Genomic DNA, 27,430 nt, shown 5'->3' with positions numbered 1-27,430 from the left:
ATTGTGGGCCTGGCCGAACCCATAATGGGCCTACTAAAAGAGGCCTTCTTAGTGCGCACAGGGCGGAAAGAGTTGAAAAAAAAACCCTCTCGCCATTATGATTCGTGATAAAAAAATTAAAGAAATTCAGTATTACATAATAAAAATAATAATTATGGAATTCGAATAATCTCTATTATCATCTTATCAGTATTAATATTTTAGTTATTTAAATTATACTTGTTTTTAAAATTTATTTTAAAAGTAAAAATTACAATTTTTTCGAAATATATTTTATATATAAAATCATTCCAGATGGCAGCACTATCATATCTGTAAAATCGGTTGCAAGAAGTGGAAGTAATAATTATATTGTGCATAACTATTTGGATATATTTAAATGATACTCACTTAGTAATTTTTATAATTCGAGTAACTTTATAAAGCTTTACTTCGTCGGTCATGAATCAAGGCAGCGATTGTGTCAGCTTGATTATCAAGAAAGACGATCATTTTGTACTAGTGCAATCGAAAAATGACAAGGGATGGTGGTTTCCCTTTAAAGAAATCACGCCGCAAGAGAACTGGTACATAGCAGCAACAAAATTAGCTACTACACTCGTGGGAACTTGCTTTACAATCCAAGGGATATTTTCTATAAACAGGATGCAACTCCGCCCTAGTGATAAAGCATGCATTAATGTGATCTATGTAATCGAGTTAGATACTACACTGGAAAATATAATGGACATCTGTGATGAAAGTATCCGTTGGTTTACCTTGAAGGATATTGAACTCTTAGCCAAAGAAGAGCCTGGACTCAAGGGTTATGAACCAGTTGAGCTAATACAGTTACTTCAGAAAGATCCTACTGTTTTAAAAAACAATCTTGTTAAAGAAATTGGAATCAATGGACACTTGCCATCAAAATCTCATTTGTCAAAATCACATCACGAATTATTCGAATCTGCTGGTTTTGGCATTCAAGAACAAAAGTTTCTCTTTAGTGATTTTTTACAACGTTGTTATCCGTCGCATACAATGAACAAAATTTTGTTTAAAGAATTTATGTTATCTCTAGGCTGGAAAGAAGACGATTCTTTAGATAGTATTTTTCGTGCTTTCGATATTACTAATAAAGGACTTCTCGACTTCAACGATGTCCTGATGGGATTGGCTGCCATGGAACCTTCCACTCAACATGGTGGTCCTCCTGCAGAAATTCGTTGCCGTTATATTTTTAGATTTTATGACTCTGATAGAGATGATAAATTACATTATTCTGAATATTTCCAAATGGTCAGCGATATTCAACGATTAAAGGGACTTCCGGTGGATGAAGATAGTTTAAAAGAAAGTGCAGAAAATGGAATGAAAGTTTTCGGGATTGAGAAAAGTAAAACGCTTCTTTTAAACGTTTTTTTATCCGCTGTCGGACAGCTGAAGTTTCGAGGAACCTCATTACTTTTTCGCTTTCCGACAACCATTATTCCTACCGTGAGAAACAAGAGACACCTTGATGGTGAACGTGCAAAATGCAAACGTCCAAAGTTAAGTGATAGCATAAAACCAACGAATAAAACGGATTATTTCAATTTTGACAATTTGGAACAATATTGTGATTCTTCCATTAAAGGAAACGATTGTTACGAATTGGCAACACATTCAGTAAAAGTTCGTCGCACTGGTACACTTATCGATGTCTCTTCCTTATGGGAACTGGAAGGAACTGCTGCAATGTCAAAAGATGCAAGAATCAGTGAACAACTTAGATTTGAAAGACTGTCGTCGGTGGATTCTTTTAATCAAAAATCTCATGCCAATGAAATGTTAACTGGTCTGAGATATTTTGAGCGACCAGTTAAGAGGGAAAGTGCTACAAATGGTGCCAAAATAATTGAAAAAAAAGCATTAGACTGGGGTAAAGTTGATCACAAAGCTCTTGCTCATTGTCTTTTAATCATATGTCAACAAGCTCAACAAGTAATGGCTAAAGAACCAAGACTTTTATGTTTGAATTCTCCCACATACATTCTTGGAGATATCCATGGGAATTTTCATGATTTGATATGCTTTGAGAAAGCATTGTGGAGAATGGGTCCATTATTAACACCAAGTAATTTTTTATTTCTAGGAGATTATATAGATAGGGGTGAATATGGTGTTGAAGTGATTGCTTATTTATTTGCACAAAAGATTTTAGCACCAGATAAATTTTTCCTCCTGAGAGGAAACCATGAAATACGCAGTATACAGAAAATGTTCAGTTTTTATTCAGAATGCATTAAGAAATTTGGAGAAGTTCTAGGAAAGGAAATCTGGGAATCAGTCAATGAATGTTTTGATGTTATGCCTATTGCTGCAGTTGTTGATGGAAAAGTATTTTGTGCACATGGGGGAATTCAACCTCCTTGGCTTGGAAATGGTTTAATTTCTTCAATAAATGATATTCCAATTCCACTTCCTAATCCAGAAAAAGAAAGTCCTCTAGCTTGGGAATTAATGTGGAGTGATCCAATTCGTGTAGATTGTATCTCAGAGAAAAAGAAAGAAGAAATGTTAGAAAATGATGGGTTTATAGAAAATATGAACAGAGGTACAGCTCACATGTTTAGTGCAGAAGCATTGGAAACATTTCTTGATAAAAATAGTCTCTCTCATGTTGTACGAGCACATGAAGTTCAACAAGCTGGATTTCAAGTACAACTCAAAGGAAAATTATTAACTGTATTCTCATCATCTCATTATTGTGGTGGTTCTAATGAAGCAGCATGTGTTTTGGCAGACAGATTAAAATTACGGACCATTTGCTTGGATACCACTTAAGTCCTCTAAGTAATATTCTTTAAAAGAATATATTGATTTCTAATGTTGTTATCATCATCATAGCTGTTCTAATTGATGTCAATGAGTTTTTATAGATCTTATAATATTAGAAAGTTGTGTAGATACAATTAAACAAAGATAGAAAGATTTTTAAAAACATTTTGATTTTATATTTGTTGTAAAATGATTCATTCTGTGATATGTAATTATTAGTATTTAATATCAATTTCAAAATATTTGTTGAATGTGACTATGTTTCTATCGTTAACATAAACAAATATTAAGCAGAAATATATATTCTGATTGAAAAATTTAAATGAAATGCATAAAAGTTGCTTTTATAAAATTTTATAAGGGACCAAGTTACCTAATATGGAAAAAAAAATTCTAGTCATTATATGCATTATGATTCTTTTAAAATTTAATTATATCCTTGATAGTTAACTATTAATATTATTTTCAAAATAAAACATTTCCGTCCACTTTCTTCTCACTTATTTAGAGTCAACTTTCATCATGTATATCATACAAAAGTTCATCTTCATTACTATAAGTCTTGTACAAAATCTTGTTCCTAAATATTTTTTATATATTTTTATTAGATAAAAAAAAGGTAAGATACAATAATCAAGTTAAGATAAACTTATCTTAGTAACATATATATTTATCTTATACATACCAAAAGTATTTTTACTTAATTTAGAGCAATGATGATATGGAAAGAAAATTTACTGTGATCTTGCTTAACATAAAACAAATTAATGTATCATATATAATTGGTGTCTATATTGACATTATGTTCCTAATGATGACAATTTCTTTTCAAATGTTTCAATCCATCTAATTAATATTAAAAAAAAATTAAACTAATGAGTGTTCCAGCATATTTTACATTAAAATGTACACTATCTCTAAGAGTTTTTGTCAAAAATATAGTTTGCTAGCTTTTCTGTAAAATAATATGGTTCTATAGTTGTGTGTGTGTTAGTTAAGACAATCATAATGCAGTTAATCATCAAAGAATTTTCTTAAAATTTAAAACTTTTGTGTATAATTTGTATTTTCATGTGATAACTTTTGTTTTTTAATGTTTATGATATAAAAATATGTTTATTCACTCATATCCAAATATTTTTATCTTTTACAATCAATATTATGAATGTAATGTCAATTTTTTTTTAGAAATTTAGAAGCATATTTAGAATATTATATTACTTTAATATGTTAACACAGAAAAAAATTGACAATTTAATATTAAAAATCATTTTTTGTATTATTTCTAATTATTTTTCAAAGTTCTCTAAGTTATTGTCTTAAAAAACTACTGTACACACAAAACTGTATTACAAATGTAATAAACTATATGTATAGGGAAATCTCTAAATTTACAAATTTTATATTTCTTACTATAAATATTTTATTATAAGCAATAAATGTATAAAAGCATTAAGATTTTTGAATTAAGTTTTCCAAATTGGATTTAGTAATATTTCTCATGACTTATAAGTTGTTAACATGGCAAGAAGAGAATTGAAGACAAGTGGAGGAAGGTGTAATGTTACAAAATCAAAGTTTTGAGTGAATTGAGGTTCAAGTTTTTATTATGTAATTATTTCAGTGTAAATATATCCACAAAATAATGTTTTCATTGGTTTTTGTAAATCTTCGTCCGATGGCGATAATTATGATTAATTATTTGAAGACAAAGTCCTTCCCAAAATAAGGAACCACCATTTATTGTGTTCTGGACATTACATTTTTGGCGACTGACCTTTCCTTTGAGGCTACTGGCCGCCAAACATTCCTTTAAAAAACACAAATATAAAGTAATTAAAAATATAAACATTTTTAAAAAAGCAGTTACTGGTGGTATACGGACGTCTTCTATTCCTTCCATCATACCTTCTTGGAATCTTCGCCATGGACGAAGAATTATCCTTAAGAAGGTATGATGGAAGAAGAATAGAAGACGTCCGTATACCACCAGTAACTGCTTTTTAAAAATGTTTATATTTTTAATTACTTTATATTTGTGTTTTTAAAGGAATGTTTGGCGGCCAGTAGCCTCAAAGGAAAGGTCAGTCGCCAAAAATGTAATGTCCAGAACACAATAAATGGTGGTTCCTTATTTTGGGAAGGACTTTGTCTTCAAATAATTAATCATAATTATCGCCATCGGACGAAGATTTCCAAGAAGGTATGATGGAAGAAGAATAGAAGACGTCCGTATACCACCAGTAACTGCTTTTTAAAAATGTTTATATTTTTAATTACTTTATATTTGTGTTTTTTAAAGGAATGTTTGGCGGCCAGTAGCCTCAAAGGAAAGGTCAGTCGCCAAAAATGTAATGTCCAGAACACAATAAATGGTGGTTCCTTATTTTGGGAAGGACTTTGTCTTCAAATAATTAATTAAGTTTTCATTGGTTATTACAGTACAGTGGGTGATCGATTAACGAACAGTTTGGACTACAAACACTTTTGCGAAAGATTTTTATGTTCGGACAACGAGCACTTCACAGAACAAACACAATAAGAAGTGACATAAAATAATGAATACCAATTGGTCTTCCCTTGTCTTCAGGCAACAATTCGAAACTTTTCGAAGCGTGGAAGGCGATATCGACATTCAACCCGGTATATACTGATCAGATAGTATTCCTCCAAACTTTGAAACATTCCCTTGTAAGTCCAGCCTTTTATTTTTCTGACAGAAACAATTCATTTATAGTATTCGCAAGACTGTCAGATGGGCACTCATTAAGTTTTGCATCAGTTTTTATTTTTGAAAGGTGAGAGTATAATAGCAAAGGTAGAGAGTGAACAGATGTCTGATGTTGCTGGGCAGTATGGCTTGAACAGGTCTACAGTAGGTTGCAGTTCAATCTTACCTAAGAAAGATATAGTATAATCAAAGAAGACTCAAGCAGCTAAAAGAGTAACAAAAATCACATCTGAGAAATAAAGAACATTGAAGAGCTCATAATGGAACCTGAAACTGATCTGACAACAGAAGAATGCCAAGAACTCTTGAATGAACACCAAAACCTTGGAAAGATAGGTTTTCTTCTTAAAAAGAGAATTAATGCCGATATCTGCTATTAAAGATCTTTTGAAGAAGTGGGAGGATGTCAGAACAATGGTCTTAGAATGGCATCCAAACCAGGTTGAGGTTAATAGGCTTGGGGATCTCTACAATTACAATGCTATTAATTACTTCTGAAAAATCCTGGAGAGAAAAGCAATCAACATTAGACAGATTCTTTATCCCCCATAAACAGAAAAAGCATGACTAATAAAAATACAAGACTGTATATATGTATTTTTATTATTACACATAAATAAATATAGTAAGAAAGTATAAATTTTCTATTTTTGGAGTTTGCAAAACGAATTAATCAAATTCCCATAAAAACCTATGGTAAATCGATAATCAGTTAACAAACAATTCGAATAGCAAACAAAGTCTTGGAACGAATTATGTTTGTTAACCAATCACCCACTGTAGTTTAATTTCTGAGATCTTTGATGGTGGTATGTGAGCAATTGATACAGTAACTTTCATTCATGCAAAATAATTGAGTTTTGAATGATCAATCTAACACCATCCACTTATGTCTTCAATTAAAATTAACATGATAAATGGGAACATTACTACAATATATTCTGAAATTAATAGTTTGAGTTCAGAATCTTGACTATTCACTATAATCTTGGATTTTAGCTATTCAAATAGCTATTTTTAGAGAGAAATATACAAGAATTAATTTTTTTAAGTATTAGAATGTCAAATTAATCAAAAAATAAGTTTGGATAATTCTATTGGTTTTCTTGATATAAATGATCTATTGAAACCTCTTTGCTAAGATAGTTCATATTTCATCATAAAAATTTTTTTTAAATATTTTTTTTAAATATAATGAACAATTTTAATTGATTATTGGTTTGTTTTTATATTAAAAAAATTTTATTCAATATTAATCTAATAATAAATATAAAACATGAAAACATTCATTGTTAATATTTAAAACAGTTCTTATCTCATACATTAACACAGTATTTTTTATTTCAATTTTATATGAAGTACAATCTTAATATATTTACTCTTTCATATTGTAATATTACTATTTATTTAGGATTATTTTTGTAAAAAAGTTCAAAATTGTTTTATTGAAGTGATATTTAAATAATTTTTCTCACTAGTTTAAAATGAAACATCATTTTCATTTGTATTTTGTTGTACTGGTACATTGTTTATAAATTTGATATTAGTAATAATTCTTTATTTATAATTTCAAATTTATAAACAAACACAATTTTTCTTCTTGTCACAGAGCTTTAAATTGAAAAAATTTAATATGACTTAAAAAATATAACATCCTATGATGAATGACTATATATATCTTTGACTATAGAATTAACTGTTATCATTACACTGCAATTATCTTTACTCTTATTTTCATCAAACATTTATCAGCTGTATTAGAGTAGAGTATTATTCCATTTTATTTCAGACAAAAAAACTAATAATATAATTCTGATGAAATAAAATGTCTATCAATTTTTGATTTCTTGAAATACTGCTTAATGTGTTTCAAATTTTAAAAACTCATTAATAGAGTTATTGGACAGTGATCGCTCCCAAGAATTTTCTTTCTAATAAGGTTATCACAAAGATTCTGTTCAAGTTGCTCTGATAATACAAAATAGTCTAGTCTCCTGAAATAAATCTTAAATTAATATAGAAATACATTTTTTAAAATATTTACAAAATCATTTTACCATCCAATATCTTTTCCTCTTGCATTCATCATATATGACCAAAAAGTATAGCATCCTTCTGTATCTGGATACAATTTTCTAAAACTATCAAAAAATCCTTCTGACAACAGTTTTGTGAAATCCTCTCGTTCTTCTTTGGTGAAACCTGCATTTTTCTTGTTTGATTTTGGTCTTGCAAGATCTAAAACACATATTTAAGTTTCAGAGGAATAATTTAAATTTCATCTTAAGAGTTTTTAAAAATCGAAGAATTATGATACCTATTTCGTTATGTGCAACGTTAAGATCACCACAGAGTATTAAAGGTTTCTTAGAATCTAATTCCTTTAAATATTGTAGGAAATCATTGTCCCACTTCATTCGATAATCAAGTCTAACCAATCCTCTTCCTGCATTTGGAACATCTGAAAAAGGCCTCATTTTGTCATATCTTAATTTTAAAAGCACTAAAAGTGAATCACGAGATTCATAACAGAAAATATTTACAAGCATTAACAATATAAAATTCTTCATATTCTGCAGTTATAACTCTTCCTTCCTTATCATGTTCTTTATTACCTTAAAAATACATCAATGCTAGTTAATTTATTAATCCATTAAAATTATAATTAAAAATCAGATTCCAACATTTTACTGTTTAACCAGCTTATTATATTTTATACCAATTCCATAGGTGACATCCAAAGGTTTTTTCTTGGTTAAAAGGCCTACACCTGAATAGCCTTTTTGATCACCTGAAAGCCAATATTTGTGATAACCTTCAAAATCTTTAATTTTCTTAGGAATTTCATTATCTCCACATTTAGTTTCTTGAAGACAGAGAATATCTGGATTTTCCTCTTTTAGGAATGCTATTCCTTTCTGCAATTATAAATAATTGATTTATGCCAATTTCAGTATAATATATTTATAGCATTATACAAGAATAATCATGAATCCATTCTTTCTCCTCTCAGAAAGACATATTTAAAAATAATATACGTGAATCTTTTTCGTTTTTATCTTAAAACTTTTAATACAGAGAAGAAAACATTTTTGGTAATGGTTACTGTTTTCAAGTTCCAAGCAAAAAATTATGAAGAGTTGATATATTTTGATGCATTTGTTATTTTTTTATTCCTAACATACACAAACTGTCAGAAATTAATAAAACTTTGTATTAATTTTTTGTGAAAGAACAGTTATTCTTATGGATAATATGAATACTGGTATTTTTTAAATAAAAATTTAAAAATTTAATTATTAGACTAAATAATAGTCCAACTTGAAGACAGTTAATGAGCCAACTATCAGATTATATCAGGCTATTATTTTAAATTAATTACTAAATCTTAATTCAATTATATCTATAACCTTATTTTATACTATTTTTGTTATATTATTGTCTACTTAGGACTTAGCATATTACAAAGACTTATTATACTGGTGTTTTCATTTCTGCAATAATATAACAAAAAAAAATAATATAAAATAAGGATATAGAGGCAATTGAATTAATAGTTAACCTTTTTAATAATCAACAGCCAAAATTCTATTGAACAGGTGAAAAACCAGGTGAAAAATAAAGATTGTTTTTTTCTGAATAAGACTTCCTCTTTTTTCAGAAATGAAAACACCAGTATAATGAGTCCTAATAATGAGCTAAATCCTAAGTAGACAATAATACAACAAAAATAGTAATTACTAAATAATTTGTCACTAGAAGGAGTGTTAGGTGCCATCTCTTAATAGGTTTAATAATTATAATTAAATCAAATAATTTAGAAAATTCTGGAAGAAAAGAATCGGCCTGGAGTGGGACTCAAACCTGCAACTGCTGCTTACTATAAACCATGTTACTACTGTTCTCATTGATGTGGTTTTCAACTGGATAGACTTTTTTTGTTTTTGTATTAATTTTTCATGTTTCATATAATTTTTAAACTTAAATAAAGCTATTTGAACACTGATTAGCTTTTCCCTTTGTTTTTGAAGTGATTTTTTTTGTCTACTTTGACTAACCTAAGAATATTTTCACGTTGGTAATAATTTGAGTTAGAATTTGTATGATCAACTCTCATAACTGCATGATCCAGCTCCATAAAACTTCTAGCTTTGACCACTTTTTCTTGGACAATTCTTGAACTGGCCATCGATTGTCAGATGCATTGTGAATTGGTCTGCCAAAGTCCAAAGTATACATAAATTCTCATATATTTTTGGACTTTGGCCACATGACTTAGCCAAAGCTAGAAATGGCCAGCCATTTTGCAAATTGGCTAGACTTCGGATATTGGCCTAACACAGATAGAAACAAAAATTACAAGAATTAGGCATAAATTTCAATGATTCAGCAAATATTTCCACACCATAGGATTTGTATGACAGTGTTTTATATTAAGACAAAGATTATTATATTTATATATTTAATATAATATGATTCTGCATAGGTTACTAGGTTTTTGTAAGAGTTCAGTATCATGCATAATGTTTTTTTATTTTGAATAACAATAATCTTATAATATTAAGCTTGAGTTAAGGTTGTGGCAAAAAAATTTTTTGTTTAATATATTCTGTAATTTTGATATGTAACCAATGTATTATGATTAAAACCAGTATTTATCAACATAAGATTTAAAACACTTTTATTAGAGAAGCATCTGAAATCCTCCTAAATGAATGCTAATTAAATAAATGTTAGATTTAGGCAGATGTCAGGTAACTTATCTCATTAAGCTAAAACTAATTCATGAATAATAAAGAAATACACTAAAAAATATATAAATAAAGTTAAAATACTGTCTTTTGGTATTAAAATTTTGATTAACATAAATAAAAAATAAAATCATAAATACTGTCAATAAGTTAAATTATCTTTTTTGGTTGAACAGAACAGTCTTTCTTATTTATAAACTTTATTCGTTATTCAGCTGATATGTTATAATATTATATTATGTTGCATTTGTAGGCAATTTTATGCACAAAAGTCAGCTAAAAAGGTAAAAAAAAAAAAAAAAAAAGGTTTGTGTTGGGGTTGGGAATAGATTAATCTATTTTAGTGATATTCAATCTATGGGTCGCAACCCCAAATGGGGTTGTGAAAAATTACCTTGGGGTTGCAAGGTGGATAGAAAAATTGTAAATAAATTTAATTGAATACAAATACATCATTGACAAATACATCACAAACTTTTTTGAGAAAAATATTAGTTTCTAAAATGTGAAATTTTATTAAATTCTAGACAGATTACTATATTTTTAGAACAACTTCAAAGAGATAGCGGTTCGGATATGTCTCGGACGACGTCGTGTAATTCACTTTCCGCAAATCACGACTTGGCAAACAAGTGATGACAATGCATATTCCATTTACACCGTCAGCATGGCCCATTTGTGAGTTTAATTATTATTTTGGTGTAAAATATCATATTTAACTTAGTATTTGTGATAAATGGACTGTTTTTAAAGTTATAAATTTTATGTCTCTCATGGATAATTGGCTAAAAACTGGTAGCATAATTGAAAAAACAGACAGTGAAGTGACTTCACTGTCTGTTTTTTCGACGAGATAAGTGCTTCGATTTCAGCTGAAATCGAAGCTCTTTTCTCGTACACAGACCAAATAAATTTGGAAGCTTCTGCCTCTACAGAGTCGAGACATAAAGAAGTAAAAACAAATAAATGAGTTCACAAGTTTGACAATGAGTTTATAAAATATGGTTTTGTATGTACTGAAGATGATGAACCAAGGGCTAGAGATGCCTTATGTGCCTAGCAGTACTGTCAAACGAGTCACTGAAACCAAACAAACTGAAGAGGCACCTATACACCAAACACCTGAAATCCAAAGAAAAAAATAGGGCATTTGACATGCAGGCAAACTTTTATATCTTTTATATACCAATATTAACAAAAAAGCATTGGAGGCTTCTTACCTAGTGAGCTATCTTATAGCTAAATCTGGCAAACTGTACACAATTGCTGTTTGGCGAAAAGGAAAAGCAATAGATATATCAAATATCACTCTCTGATACAACGATTGGTTGCAGAATATTTGAAATGGCAGAAAATGTGGAAGGCAAACTTATAAGTAGAGTTCAAAAAAGTAAATTTTTCAGTCTTCAGTTCAATGAAACCACTGATTGCCAAAATGCTGCACAGCTAATTTGTTTTGCAAAATATGAATACAAAAATGAAGTCATTGAAAACTTTCTTTTTTGCAAGGAACTACAAAGGACTATGGGAGAAGAAATCTTTAAATTAGTAAATTCTTATATCACAGGAAACAATATTTCTTGGGAAAATTGTGTGGGGGTGTGTAGTGATGGAGCTTGTGCTATGCTTGGAAAACACAGCAGACTTCTATCTCAAATCAAAGAAGTCTCACCCAATGTAACTTGGGTTCACTGTATGAGTAATAGAGAAGCAATTGTATCGAAAAACATGCCACCAAACTTAAAGTCTGTCTTAGATACTGGAGTTAAAATAACAAATTTTATAAAGGTGCATCCTCTGAATTCAAGGATTTTTTCACATATATGCAGGGAAATGGGTGGTGAATATCAGCAGCTGCTTTTACATATAGAGGTGCATTGGCTTTCAAGTGATAGGGTCCTAATGAGACTATCTGAACTTAAAGATGAGGTGTTTGTGTTTTTAAATGACAACGATAAAGAAAAAAAATTTATACACTTTTTAACTGATGAAGAATGGCTATGTAGGTTAGCTTACTTGAGTGATATTTTTCTCAAATTGAACAAGTTGAATTCAAGTCTTCAAGGTGAACAATTAAATATATTTATGGCCAATGATAAAATCAAAGCCTTTACAAAGAAAATAGACTTGTGGTGTTCATACTGAAAGGAGATTAATTTTGCAGCATTTCCTACTTTAGAAAGTTTTGTTGTAGAAAACAGTTAGTAAAAGTATAAGTTAATCAATCAGTTATTAAAGATATAACAACTCACTTGACAGATCTTAAATATCAATTTAATACTTATTTTTCAGAAGATTTTTCTGACTCTGAATGGATCCGGAATCACTTTCTGTGTGTATTACCCAAAAATTTATCATTAAATTTAAATGAAAAACTGAGTTATCATATGATGGAGAATTAAAATTTGCTTTCAAAGAGCTTAAAATTCAAAATGAATATCCAGAACTGTCTGATGCAGCTCTAAAGGCATTATTACCATTTGCCACATCTTACATGTGTGAGATTGGATTTTCCCAATTTCTCTACTTAAAATCTAAATATCGAAACAAATTAGCAATAGCGCCACCTTTAAGACTCAAATTGAGCAAAATAGAGCCAGAAATATCACTACTTGTAAACAAGAAACAGGCTCATAGATCTCATTAAATATTTTCCTTTCGTTTTTTTTTTTTTAAACTGAATTTGTTTTAAGTTCCTACGTGTTATATGCCATATTTTAATTTTAAAAGTTATAAATGAATAATGCTGATCAATTTTTACAGAGTTGTTTTCAATTTATTGTAATTGTTTTGACACTAATATTTGTTTTGTATTAAATAAAAAAACTAAATTAACATCTTCCTGATTTTTAATATTACCTAGTCCTAGTTTTTGAGTAATTAGAACTAGATTATTGATTATTTTAATTTTAGGTCGGCATGTTACCTCAATGACCCATGCGGAGTCGCACTGTTAAAATGTTTGAATAATATATCTATTTTATATTGTTTCTTATGGGAGACTTTCACTTTTATAACAAATCAATTTCCAAACATCTTTTAAGAACTAATTACATGAATATCTAGACCAGTGATTCTCAACCTTTTTTTTGTCATGGTACACTTTTAATAATTTATAAATTTGGGGCACACACGGTTACTTCAGTATGTACCGCAGGACAACCAGTGACATCATAACAGTGATTTTTAAACGCAGTTGGTTATTTAGGTCACATTTTCTAAACACCTTGGTAACTACCGGCAGTTACTGGTAACATCGGTTACAATTTCCAAATGCGCTCTAGGAAGGTAGAACTGATTAAACTACTTGTCTGGCGTCGCTTATGTATGGATATTTGCAGTGGTGGCACACTTCAAAAATCTCGCGGCACACTGGTTGAGAATCACTGATCTAGACAATTATCTAAGGCTGCTTGGGGTGGAGAACAAATTTATGTGGAATTTCATTTTACATGGTATCAATAATCCTCCAATTGCCATATATCCAAGTTTGTTGTGGATGTTTATAGTTACATGGTATCTGCTGATACACAATTGCTGTGTAAAACAAAACTGTACTGAAATTAGGGTTTCCCATTTCCGTCTTTTGCTTGTCCCGGGATTCCAGGATAAAAGTGAACTGTTTCCCGGGATATAATTCATTATTTTTCAGATATAAAATAAATCTTAAAATCGAATGATATAATTATTTTTCACCTTTAAAGTAATTTAATACGTTCTGCAACCTCCAAAATCATAATATTAACAATGCTGTGTAAAATATGTATTAAAAATTACATTTGAATTACATAGAAATTTTCACCAATAGAAAAAATTTATTAAAATTTGTTGGAAACTGCTTACCAAAAAATACCTTTGAATTGAGTTGAAAATTTAAAGAAAAAAATAAACTTAAATCAAACTTCTAACTTAGAAGGTAATTTTGTTTTAAAATGAGTACCTAATCTGGTTTCTCCTAATAGCAATAATTTTATGGTTATTGTTATTTATTTTAAATTTTTGTGTAATTGCTCAATGAATTTGTAAGCTGAAGAAATATTTTTGACTATTGTTTTGACAAAAATGTTTATTATTAAATACTTTTTGGAAAAATTAACAAAATTAAAATCATCAAACTTACATAATAGTCCAAGTTAGCATACTTTTTGGCTTTCTTTAAGCAAAGCAATACATTTATTTTTTTAATTTCAAGATAGTGCCAAATTTATCCATTTTCAAATTATTTTTGATATTCAATTTTAATGCTTAAGATTTTAATGTTATATTTATATATATAATATATATATATATATATATGTTTAAGTAATAATTTTATATATAAAATCTATGTAAAACTATAAATCTTACGTCAAGCCATGATCTAATTCCATTCACATTCCATGAAGAAATTTTAAGATTCCATTTTTTCCCAGTCAGAGATTTTGCATCAGATGTAAAATTGTTTGATTCAGCAATATTATCATCATTTACTTGTTCAGACTTTTCTTCTTTTTTAATTTTCTTTGATGATTTGGATTCTGTCTCTTCAGTTTTCCTTTTTGAAGATCTTGCCTAAGTTAAAAATAAAAAAAAATAATTATATTAGAATTAAATAGCAGACAACCCACAGTAGCTGAAGGATAAGGTATTAAATAGAAAAAGTTAATTTAGAATTAAAAGTTTGAATTTAATATCTATCAGATGTTACTTGTGGTCTGGACTGCATGAAACAACCACAAAAAATGGATAACAAAATTTCTTTGTATGCCACATTTAATGTAGTTAATCCAATAGAATCCAAGCCATCAAAAGACCATAAATGACTCATAGTAATGTATAGTAGTCCTAAGGCAAAGACAGGAGAGGGAAGACATGAACAAAGAAGAGTGATGCATAAGGTAGCAATAACACCTTGTCATTGTGGCTATACTGTGCTGAGGTCTCTGGAGAGAAATGAAGTCTGCAATATTAGCATTCATGGCTCAATGTGCTGAGATAATATTCATCTGGTTCGGTGCCATTCATCACCAGTTTGATATGAGCAACCAAATATGACAACATACCCTGCATATATGATCTCTCATATGGTCTATATAACAGCAACCATGATGGTGGCACACGAACTGCAAGGCATGCAATGTTGCAAAATTTGATTAAGAAGGAAATAAATGAGGTACAATTTTGAAGTCACATACAAAATTTATTACAAACTGATAAGTGAACAGTTAAACTGTAAAAATTCATGTCAGATAGAGCTCTTTATCATGGCCACACATTCCTTCAAAAACTATAATACAGTGTACCCCCGATATAACGCGCACGTCAGGTGGGAAACCACACCTGCATTATACCAAGCAGCATGGTGGCGACACAATAAATTTAATCAGAACGATTTGAGCTATATACTGAAACATCCCATCAACTACATACATATGTATTTTAATAAAAAAACCAATTTATTTATTAAGTGTTTTATTAAAATTCAAATAACATAGTTATACATCTTAATAAGTACATACTGTATATGTATTATTTTATTTACGTACATAAGGTACGCTTGAAAATACAGTACTGTATGTAAAAACAAACACTATAACTTGACTAAAATCTATGTATTTGACATCATTTCAATTACAAAACATCACTTAAAAAAGTGAGTAATTTTTGTTTGTTTGCTTTTTGATAACTTCTGTATCATTTCCTTTTTGAAAGATGCTAATTGCAACAATCTGACCCTGTTAATATTATCTTGTGATTCAGCCCATTGTATAACAGTTTCCATGGCTGTTATTGCTTCTTTGGTTGTTGGTGGTATATCAGCTATCCCACTGGCACTTTCATCATCATCTTCTGTTTCTTCTTGACAATCTTCATCACCACAAATGGATTAGATAATCATTTCATCAGTCATATTCTGATAAATATCTTCTCTAGCATCCACATCTAACCAATCAGTCAAAGAATCATTAGTTATTTCTGGCTCATTCAATATTTCCCGGATACAAGAAATTTCAGCCTCAGTGAAGATATTATCTGAAGCTGAATCTGAATGTGTTGTAGTTTGGTCGAGATCAACTTGATTATTAGATTCATTTAATTTTTTCCAACAGTTTCTAATTGTCTCTGATGTGATTGCCTGCCAGGCAAGTCCAATACTGTAGGACACGTCTTTGAGATCCATTTTTTTTAAAAACATCTTGACGTCAATGTCTGATGCTAATAACGACTTCATCATTTCTTTTTGGTAATTTGTTTTGAAAGCACTAATAATGCTTGATCTAACGGTTGTATAAGAGCAGTAGTATTTTTTGGAAGATACATTACTTTTATTTTACCATCGTCAGACACAAGGTTATCAGCGGTGGATGAGCTGGAAAATTATGTAAGAGAAATTCTGCTTGCGCCTTCAATATCACTAGACTTTGCTTCACCAAAAATGGAAATTTGGAAGATGCCATGTCATTTTTGCCAACGCCACAACCAATCGTCAGAGCCTTAAAATCTCCTTCTGCTTTTAAGCTTACATGGAATTTTTCAGCCTGCAACTTTAAAGCAGTTCCAGATACAGGAATACCTTCATTTCTTTTTGCACAAAACCATGCATAGAGGCAATCATCAACATTTTGATTTTTTCCAAGTCTTGCTTTTGTTTTTGTTCGAGTAAGCCCAACATCTTGGTCAAGCTTATCAACAAATTATGTCAGTTTTGTCTCCTCTGCCATCCAACCCCTTACAGTTCCTTCAGGTATGCCATATTCTCTTCTTATGTTTGCTTTCGAAACTCCACTCTTTACTTTAGCAATAATGTCAAGCTTTTCTTTCACACTGTAAGCTTATTTTTACTCATCATGCATACAATAATTAAACACTAATTAAATATTCAAAATACATGCAGGAACTCAATACATACACAATTACTCAATACGCAGTAACAATAAAATGCACTACTCACTAATGCCGCATGGACCTGTATAAACGTGTTTGAGCTATTTTCAATTGAAATAATTATTATATAAAGTTTGTATTTCTAAAAGAATTTACTAGAATTTAAAAAAAAACTGGATAAAAGCAGATTAAAAAAATTACAGAAAGATGGCATATAAAATACATATATATGTTACAGTAAAAACCCGTTTTTAGTTAAAATGCATTTTAACTAGTTGAAACTAGTTTTTACTGAATGTCATTGTTATAACCCGTTTTGTCCAGTTAAAACTAGAATTTACTGCTGTACATGTTTTGATTTTAGATAAAACTAGTTTTAACTTTTAACATTAGTTAAAACTAACTTTAGCTACATAAATATGTTTGGGAGAAATAAATAAAGTGATGATTGGGATTAAAACATTTGTATTATTTAATATGATATTTATTGAAAATATTGGTCCATCTGTGTTATTAACATTAATTAACCCTTTGTCCCCGAAGGCACCGATCGATCGGTACCCTGGCTTTTTAAGCAAAACTTCGAGGGTACCGATTCATCGTTACTTTGGTAAATATCGATTTTTGTAAAATTTATTAACAACAGATATAATCTCGTTCGATATGAAGTGAATAAGGTATAATAATTCATTATATTAGTTGATAGCAGTATAAAATTTTGATTTCAAACAAATGTTTGATATAATGTGTGATAATTTCACAACGAATAAACATACATGAATAAGTGTTATATAGAATTGTACAAAACAATATTCTACTTCTTTCTGGCTCAGTGCCAGCAAACAACTATGTAACTAGACAATGTTAATTTTCACAAAATGTTACAAATTATCAAGTTTATGTGTCAGTTCTGATATATATTTTTTTTTTTCTTATAAATTTTTCTAATAAAATGCATTGAAAAATATCGTATTTAAAACTAAAAATATTAATAAATGTAAGTGATTTTTTTCATATAGATATAATGATAATTTGATTTTTGGTGAACTTTTAAAATAATATCGCCTGACTGACCTATATTGCCTTAGGAGGGATCGCAAAATAAACGTAAACAAGATGTCAGGAGGAAAAGGGTTAAAGTGATACGAAATTCATCATACACTATAGGAAGTGTTAGCTGAATGACCTTGGTCGAAACAGTTTTTACTAAGCCATTTTGTTTAAAACCCGTTTTAACTCAAATTCATTTTTGACTAGCAGTAAATTCTAGTTATAACAATGACATCCAGTAAAAACTAGTTTCAACTAGTTAAAACGCATTTTAACTAAAAACGGGTTTTTACTGTAACATATACCGTATTTTACGGACTATTAAGACGCACTTTTTTCTTTGAAAAATTGCCTCCAAAATTCAGGTGCGTCTTATAGTCCGTAAAATACGGTATATAAAAATTCCAGCAATGAGTTGGAACTTTCCTAGCAAAATTTTAAAATTCTGTGATGCACCATCTGTTGAGATTTTAAAAAATTTTATATTATAAATTAATATAAAATGGCAAAAAGCTTAATTTTGAGGGTAAAAATGAGGTTTATAAAAAAAATTGCAAATTCCAATGATGTGACAAGTGACCCACCTCTATCTTCCCATCCCCTTAACCTTTGACACTAACATTTAATAGAATCAATCCCCTAATACACAAACCTCACTGCAAAAATTTCAGAAATTTTTGCAGGGAGTTATTAAACTTCAAAGTGGGTGAACACAACTGTGTTCCTAAAACACATATATCCATATATATAAATACATGGATGTATGGATATTAGTATGTGTTTTAGATGTTTATGTAACATCCATACATCCGTACATACAGAAAAAAACTTTTTTGATTTCTTGACATTTCAAGGTCCTGAGTCCAAAAATGTAAAAAATTTTTGTGGGTCATTTTTTAATCAATCCCTGTTAAATATAACAGCAGAAATAATAATATATGAAATAATATATAATAATAGAAAGAAATAATATGCTATATGAATATCTTATCATTTGTAAACAAACAGGATTTTTTTAAAACTCTTTCTACTAAGGATCTCTTACAAGTTCAACTGTTGAAACTGGGCATCATTCAAAAATGTTATCTAAAGTTTCTGGCTGCTACCAGACTCACTGATCTTCAAGGATGGATTAGAGTGACTGACAAACTACCAATGATGTCATTCACTACTCTCAACTGATTGGTAAGCATTTCCAAACAGGCCCTGAGAGGACAATTTATTTATCCGACAATAACATATTATCAAAATTCATATACTATTACAACTACTGATAAATTAAATGCAAATTCTCTGTAATTTTTAGACATTTTTATCCAATTGAGCCAAATAACATAAAACTTCTCAAACAAAATAAGAATGTTTTCATTAAGAAAACATGTAATTGTAATATGTAATTTGAATAAAGAGATACTACTATATTCAAAATCCTAAATGCATCCAATTTTAACATACTGAATGACCAAAAGTCTTGGGAATAGCAGTGAAAGTATAACTGGACTCATAATGGATGCATTAGATGGCAAATGCAGGATAGCACTGCAGTAGCCAACACACCTAACATTCATTTCTGTGCAACTGTTCATTCAGCATGGCAGCATATTGCGAGTTATCTGACTTTGAACGTGACACGATTGTCAGTGCTAGAAGGATGGGTTATTCCATTTCAGCAATCATGCACGAATTAGATTTTCCCAGGTCTGCAGTGTCAAGAGTGTATCATGTATATCATATTAATGTCATTTACATGCAAGTAAACTGACAAACAGGCCAACTATATGCTTTTAAAGAGCAGAGCTCATATTGACAGGTAAGATTGGTAAGGATGCACAGACTGGCTGCAATGCATGAAATCACTGCCAATTTCAATATAGGCTCTTCATAAAAGCATTTAGAAAGGACCATCGGTCACCACCTGTCTGCCATCAGATTTGGCAGCCGAAGACCCACTTGTGTCCCACTGTTGACATGTTATCACAGAACTCAATAATCAAAATGGAACCGAAGATATTGGGATTGGATTACAGAATGGTGGCATCAGGTAGCACGGTCAGGCAAATCCCGGTTCCAGTTGTTTTGTGCCAACAGTTGCATTAGTGTGTGGCATAAGCCCCTTGAAGCCACAGACACCTTCCCGTCTCCAAGGTAAATCTTCAGGCCAGAGGTGTCTCCGTGATGGTTTGAGGCACGTTCACGCGGTCAGAAGTAGCCCTCTCGTCCGTTTGGGCATACACTAACCGGTTAACAATATGTGGACATTTTCACAAACCACCCGTAATCCTTCATGCTCGAGTTTCCCAACAGTAAAGGAGTGTTTTAACGAGATAGAGCGCATCGACTCCACGCCACAACTCACGCACACACTACCGAGGGCTAGAGGGGGACCAACCCATTATTAGATTCCTATCTCATGACTTTAGACCTTTCAGTGTAAAGTAGAATAGTAGTAACAACAAATAATTGAAATTTGATGTACAGTACACTAATATTATTCTTAGACTTTTAATTAATAAAAAAGTAGAAGTCTTTTAGGAATATTTTGATCTCAAAATTTCGATATAAATGTTAGATACCGAATGTTTAATATATTATTCTATACCATTTCGTTCCTAATCAATAAAGTGCCAATAAATATCTTCCTAACTCAAGCTGAATGATACTTAAAATACTTAAAAATACCAATCTGACGGGATTAGCATATTTTTATTCTCGTAGGTAATTGAAATACGTTTTCATTCGAAATAAACAATTTTTCTTTTATTTAAATAATACCTTTTTAGGTGCCATTGTTGAAATGCTTTATGAAATATTTCTCGGAGTGAAAGCGATTTAAAAGCGTAAATCCAAATTGTTTTTATTTTTTACAACTAGATCCGTTTAAAAATAAAGTAATTATTTTTTCTTTCAGAGATAACTGAATTATGGATTATAAATCTATTAATACTAGCAGAATAATACAATGCTTTAACATATACTCTTTTCTCCCGCCATCTTCGATAACAGGAGCGTTGCCAGCTAATACTTTTTTTTCCTTGGTGGTGGTTCATATGGAGTTTTGTGGCTATTCGCCTTTTACTCCGAGAGACTTGTGGATGATCGCCAGGCGACCGAAGAGGATGGCCTAATCACGCGCGGGAAAAGAATGCCTTCCGGCAGGACTTTATATGCATAAAAAAACTTCTTAATGCGAATTCAATAAAGTACCCGTCTTATGTGACTGTTAATTCATAAATAGTATAGAAATAGAGCACACGACACAATATTAATTTGGAAAAGATCTTTCGAAAACTTTTTGGTGTTTTTTTTTTTTCTTTTTCCTGTTTCCTTGAAGAGTGCCAGGACCCATTCACCCCCTCTGGATGTGCCACTGATATTATGGGTTCGACCAGGCCCCCAATGGGACTGCCGAATGATGAGGTGTGGGGCCTGACTTATACAGAACGTCTCATCTCCCGAAAAATTTCTGGGGTTTTTCGACCGGTTCGGATTCGATACCGTCCCTAGTAGGCTGCCACCTTATTAACCACTCAGCCATCCGGTCACCTATCAGGGGATCAGCACATTGTTTGCGTGGAAATTTTTTAGTGGTATTATTGGTGTACGAATTTGTTCTTAATATACAGAGTAAGCATACTTACTATTAGGGTTCCTTAAACGGGATCCCGGATGTTTTTTAACCCGGAAAATTTCTTCTCATCCTGGGAAATCCCGCAAATTTCTTAAAAATTCACTGTTTTTCTTATTTTGTGTTAAGGTTGAGGAAATTTTGCAAGTAGAAAGTATAATTAACTTATAAACTGTCAGAATACATTTGTATTTATTAATTTTAAGCCTGCTTATTCGTTTTTTAAATTTTTACTTGTTATGACATGTCACGGTTGTCAATAATCAATATGTAGCAACCTATTTGTGGCAGGACTCTAAAAATTCTTTACTTGTCAGAACCTGTAATGTCTTGAATAATTGTGCTTATGCTGTCTTAATTTTTAACCATGTCCAGTAGCTCCAATAACTCCAATTACGCCAGGTTGTGCCAGTGGCGTAGCTACGGTTCTCCGGGCCCGGTGCGGAACCAGATTTGTGGGTCCCCGAAAAAAATTTTTTCGTAATGGTAATAGGGAACGTCCAAACGAAAACAAGTAATTTTTTCTATAAATTTCGGCGTTTGAATTTATTTATTCCGTTAAAAGCATTGCGTTTAGACGTTCAATTTCTTTCGTTTGATGAATGATGCGTTATGTGGGGAAGTACTCGATCTTTAGAGTATTCCCCGTGCAGGAACAAAACAAAAAGAAACTTCAAAGAAATAAATCACACACTCTATGACTCCAATGCAAGGAACTTAAAGTTTATTTTAGTCCTTCCAATCACTACTCTGTCCCTTCGCTATAACAGACACTAAAACAAAAGAAACAACACACACACACACACAAAAAAAAAACATTACCGCGACTCTATCGTCTACACGTCCTCTCTCTCTTTCTTTCTTCCGAAAAAGTCCTTCTTCTTCCGTTGAGCATGCGCGATTTCCCTCTCTTCCTCCTTGATCCGGTTTTTTTTTTTTTTTTGTCATCGAAAACGCGGTCCATCCTTTCTTTACCCTGCGGCCCACCCAAGGATCACGCAATAGAACACGTGCTCTTCGGACCACATATCTCCCCTCCTCCCATTACCTTTTACAACAAGAAGCTTTTACGCTATGAGGGCCTGTCCCTCCTTTACACCATGAACCACCCAAGGGGTTGGTTACGAGCCGGTTAGGCAACAGAACACGTGGTCTTCAGACCACAATTAGGTATTTTTTCTGTTTTGTTTACGTAAACGGACTAAAATATTTTTGTGTAGTGGTTTATATAGTGTATAACTAGATTACAGTTGAGTTGCTGGTTTTCCTGTGTAATAGGGGCCCTAGCTCGAGTATCCAAATGCCAAATCTTGCTTTGTTCTGATTGCCGTGAAAAATTTTTTGGGTTTTTTTCTCTTGTGATTTTGGGGGTCCCATGGGCCTATCACTTTCCAGGGGCCGGGTGCGGGCCGCCACTGGGTTGTGCAAATTGGGCGATACAAACGAGTAAGAAGTCTGCAAGTATAAAGTTTTTCTTTATAAACCTAATTATTAAAGACAAACGAATTGCCGAATTATCGGGCTATAAGCTCGATGCCGCTATTAAAGAGCCGAGGCAGACAAATCAAGAATACTCGAGAGCAAAAGAAGTACTATAATCTCGAAAACGAACTCTTCCAGGCTACAGGTGAAAAAAACACATAACATCTGTTTTCCCTTAAATGCAGTGGCGTGCCGTGACATTTGATGATAGGGAAGTTGTGTTTCTGTAAGAAGCCGACTTCCAGGGACAATCAGTTAAGTGCGCGTCAGTAATGGTCTAGGGTCCATTCGTACATGGGTAGTGGCTGTAGAGACAAAGACGACAAATATCTGACAAAAAACAGTTTATTTTAACATAAATTAAACATATCCTATGTACAAAATAGTTTGCTTTAGGACAATCAGCCGTTCGGACGTCCTGAGCGTCGATGTGGTTCTTCAATGGTCGATCGAAGGTGGCCCCGTGATAGTGGCGTTGACAAGTCTGTAAGGCACGGGGAGACTTCGTCCGTTGGAGTCGGGGACACGGTCTAAGTCCGAAGTGGCACAGGTTACAGGTTGGCACAATAAACGAGAAACTGGTTTTTTTTTTTGTTTTTTTTGCGCGTTGACACACGGCGTTTTAGTTATTCGAAACGTTAACCGAGTACCAGGTGTCCTCGATTGTCAGAGATTATATCAATCTCCGTTCTTTCTTTCATCCATTTTGATCGGTCACATTCCCTCAATCACGCTTCCCGAGTGGTTGGTCCCTGGTTACTAAGCGTAACGAGACTCTTACCTGGAGCGGGAGAAAAGTCAAAATCGAAGACGAATTCGATCTTCCACCGATCATAGGACATCTTCCTTCCGCGATTTATGGTTTCTGCCTGGCAGTTTGATATAAACAATGGGTGTCCGACTACAAACGACTTTTACCTATGTTTTTTTTTAATTAATAAATTTTTCTCTGAATTAACCGTTTTTTCGCGTCTTTCGTGACGGGTCAGACCCAAGGTCCTAGTATATTCTAGGACCTTGGGTCAGACCTGTCCGGAACCTCACATTTCCATAAAAGTTTTAAACAAATACTGGAAATGACAAAAATAAACAATTTATGTATTTTAGTTCTAAAATACAAATAATACATAATACAAATTGATACGATACAAACAATAATAGAAAAAGCTTGTTTTTTTAATTTTTTATAAACTAACTCTATTCGGCGATTTTTTTCGGCAAAGTCGTTAATTACTTTATCATAAAAGTCGCTGGTCGTCGACGCTACCATTTGAAAGCTCTTTTTCTATCGAAAGCAACGCTAGCGACCACAATTTTTCCTCCGACCGAGTGTTCCTGGCCAATGTATGAATTTGCTTCGTGGTCAAAAAACTGCGCTCAGCAGACCCACCGGTAGATGGTACTGTAAATATTAATGATATTAAATCATATACCGTATTTTACGGAATATAAGACGCACTTTTTTTTCGAAAAATTGCCTCCAAAATTCAGGTGCGTCTTATAGTCCGTAAAATACGGTAATTCTTTTAGTACGTCTTTGTTCGGATCGACATTAATTATAATATGTTTTATGTTTAACAGCTCATTCAGTAGTAAATAAAAATATTATGTACTGTATTTGACAAATTTCTATGAATGGAAAACCACAGAGGAGTCGAGAACCAACTAAAGCTAACTGTGTCGTACTGTCTAAAACATCATGGAATTTATAAATTGTTCTCGTGCGTCTCTGGCACATGGGATTATGACTACACTCAATTCAGAAATGTACTGTACTGTACCTATAAAAAGAAAACATTCAATAACAGACTGTGTATATAAAAATGTTGCAAATGTATAATTTTCAATAAATCTTTTTTTTCTTAGCTAACATTCAAATAAATCATTGCAGATCTGTTAAATGAGGCTACAAAAAGATCACTAATATTTTACCGATGATGATAATTTGTTGATGGATTTAAACTACCAATTCAAAAGACTTTACTCAAATTACGCAAGAAACTTGGTATTCGCCAAAGTTAGGTTTTTTAAAAATCTCGTGAAAACCAAATAAGGATGCCTATGGAGAAAATTGAGTTTGGTTTTGTGGAACGTTTCAAAGATAAACGTTAATTGTAAAATAAAATATTGCAAATTTTCTAATATAAAACGTTTAAATTATTTCTAAAAAGCAATGAATAATTTTATTAAATAATACAAAAGAAAACAAAAATTTCGAGTAAGAGACTGAAAATTCAGCTGGAAAATCTTGAGATTAAAAGAATTTAAGAAGGAAAGTTTACATATTCTGTAGAATAACTTTTATAATATACTGTATATTTTAAATATTTTGATAAAAATAATGAACAATAGTCATCTTTTAAAGCTACAATATAAACATTGAATATTAGACAAAAGACAAATTACAGTCACGTGTACTCACAGTCACGTGGAGTCGTACTGTGAGTACAACTACCACGTGACTGTGGTGTAATTCAGAACAGTAAAATTACATTAAAAAAAACAAATTAGTAAGAATTATATTTTAAAAATTACTAAAAAAACGATAAATAAATCATAATTTTCATACATTTTTTAAAATTGCTTCATTATATGAAATAATTTTATTATAAAAAATAGAAACTGTGTAATTGAAACTAAGGGTGCGTTTACTTCTGAGCTAATTTCACTGTCAGCACGCTCAGCCTGTATACTTTCGTCCGAGCGCCACGCTCATTGGCGTTTACTTTAGAACTTTGTGACGTCATGTTTAGCGAAATTGGTAAGTTCGGAGTGCTGGCTTGTTCGTTGTCGAGCTTTGCGATAATTGAATATGGCTGCTCCCATGAAAAAATTACTTTCTGTACAAAGTAATGAAAATGGAATTCTTTTTGGAAAAATAAACGGCAGAAAGTATTTTTATCAAGTGGTTAAGTCAAGTGGTCAAGTGAAGCAGGCTTAAAATTAATAAATACAAATGTATTCTGACAGTTTATAAGTTAATTATACTTTCTACTTGCAAAATTTCCTCAACCTTAACACAAAATAAGAAAAACAGTGAATTTTTAAGAAATTTGCGGGATTTCCCAGGATGAGAAGAAATTTTCCGGGTTAAAAAACATCCGGGATCCCGTTTAAGGAACCCTAATAGTAAGTATGCTTACTCTGTATATTAAGAACAAATTCGTACACCAATAATACCACTAAAAAAATTCCACGCAAACAATGTGCTGATCCCCTGATAGGTGACCGGATGGCCGAGTGGTTAATAAGGTGGCAGCCTACTAGGGACGGTATCGAATCCGAACCGGTTGAAAAACCCCAGAAATTTTTCGGGAGATGAGACGTTCTGTATAAGTCAGGCCCCACACCTCATCATTCGGCAGTCCCATTGGGGGCCTGGTCGAACCCATAATATCAGTGGCACATCCAGAGGGGGTGAATGGGTCCTGGCACTCTTCAAGGAAACAGGAAAAAGAAAAACCCAAACAATTGAAATTTACTTTCAATTGTTTGTTGTATAAAATGTTTACAATGATCTTTTTTTTTATTGTAAGGTTCAATAGCTTTTTTCATAAACAGATGTGAAAAAAATTAAGTTCGACTCGTTTATGATTAAAAGTGAAGTTCACGTTATACGCGTTTGGAATCTTCAGAAATGTTATGTTCAGAGCATTAAATAAATCGTAAAGAAATGAACAGCATTAATAATAATCCAAAACTACATAAGTTCGTATACTCGAATGAATTTTTACTTACATATGGGAAATGACTTCTCAAGAAATTGCATCATTTGAATACCATTTTCTCGTTACAAACTACCACGTTTATTATGTGATGGCAGTGTAATACTTATTTCTACTGAAGTAAGCTGCTGCTTCTTCAGTTGATGTCTTAATAGCCATATGCATTTCATCAATAGAGCCTCTAATTTCAGGAAAACCAGATTGGGTATAAAAATTCCATTATTCTTACATCATCCTGCTATGTGATGACCAAGAGATTATTTTTTCATTTTCATTTAACACTAAGAGAATTAACAACCTTATTTAAAAATATTCCACACAGGCTGTCTAGACATATTAAAATGATCACCAATACCCTTAGAGAAAAGAAAGAAAAGAAAAATGTTTTGTATTTAATATGAAT

At 31.5% G+C, this 27,430-nt stretch overlaps 2 protein-coding genes across 2 annotated transcripts; one reads left to right on the top strand and one right to left on the bottom strand.

Moving 5' to 3' along the window:
• The first annotated feature begins 309 nt into the window (after positions 1-309).
• LOC136971020 (uncharacterized) lies at positions 310-3,977 on the top strand. Its single transcript, XM_067265508.1, has one exon. The coding sequence runs from the start codon at positions 442-444 to the stop codon at positions 2,803-2,805; it is 2,364 nt and encodes a 787-aa protein (XP_067121609.1). The 5' UTR covers positions 310-441; the 3' UTR covers positions 2,806-3,977.
• A 3,031-nt stretch (positions 3,978-7,008) lies between these two features.
• LOC136971125 (exodeoxyribonuclease-like) lies at positions 7,009-21,205 on the bottom strand. Its single transcript, XM_067265607.1, has 7 exons — positions 20,968-21,205; positions 14,629-14,832; positions 8,250-8,448; positions 8,074-8,145; positions 7,848-7,991; positions 7,588-7,768; positions 7,009-7,524 (listed from the first exon to the last, which is right to left on the bottom strand). The coding sequence occupies exons 1-7, from the start codon at positions 20,980-20,982 to the stop codon at positions 7,407-7,409; spliced, it is 933 nt and encodes a 310-aa protein (XP_067121708.1). The 5' UTR covers positions 20,983-21,205; the 3' UTR covers positions 7,009-7,406.
• Between the last annotated feature and the right edge of the window lie 6,225 nt (positions 21,206-27,430).

Source organism: Centruroides vittatus, unplaced genomic scaffold, assembly GCF_030686945.1.
Source record: "Centruroides vittatus isolate TY-2023 unplaced genomic scaffold, ASM3068694v2 contig_1050, whole genome shotgun sequence".
Classification (NCBI taxonomy): domain Eukaryota; kingdom Metazoa; phylum Arthropoda; class Arachnida; order Scorpiones; family Buthidae; genus Centruroides; species Centruroides vittatus.
The sequence above is the reverse complement of the archived record's forward strand: the minus strand, read 5'-3'. Positions and strand labels throughout refer to the sequence as shown.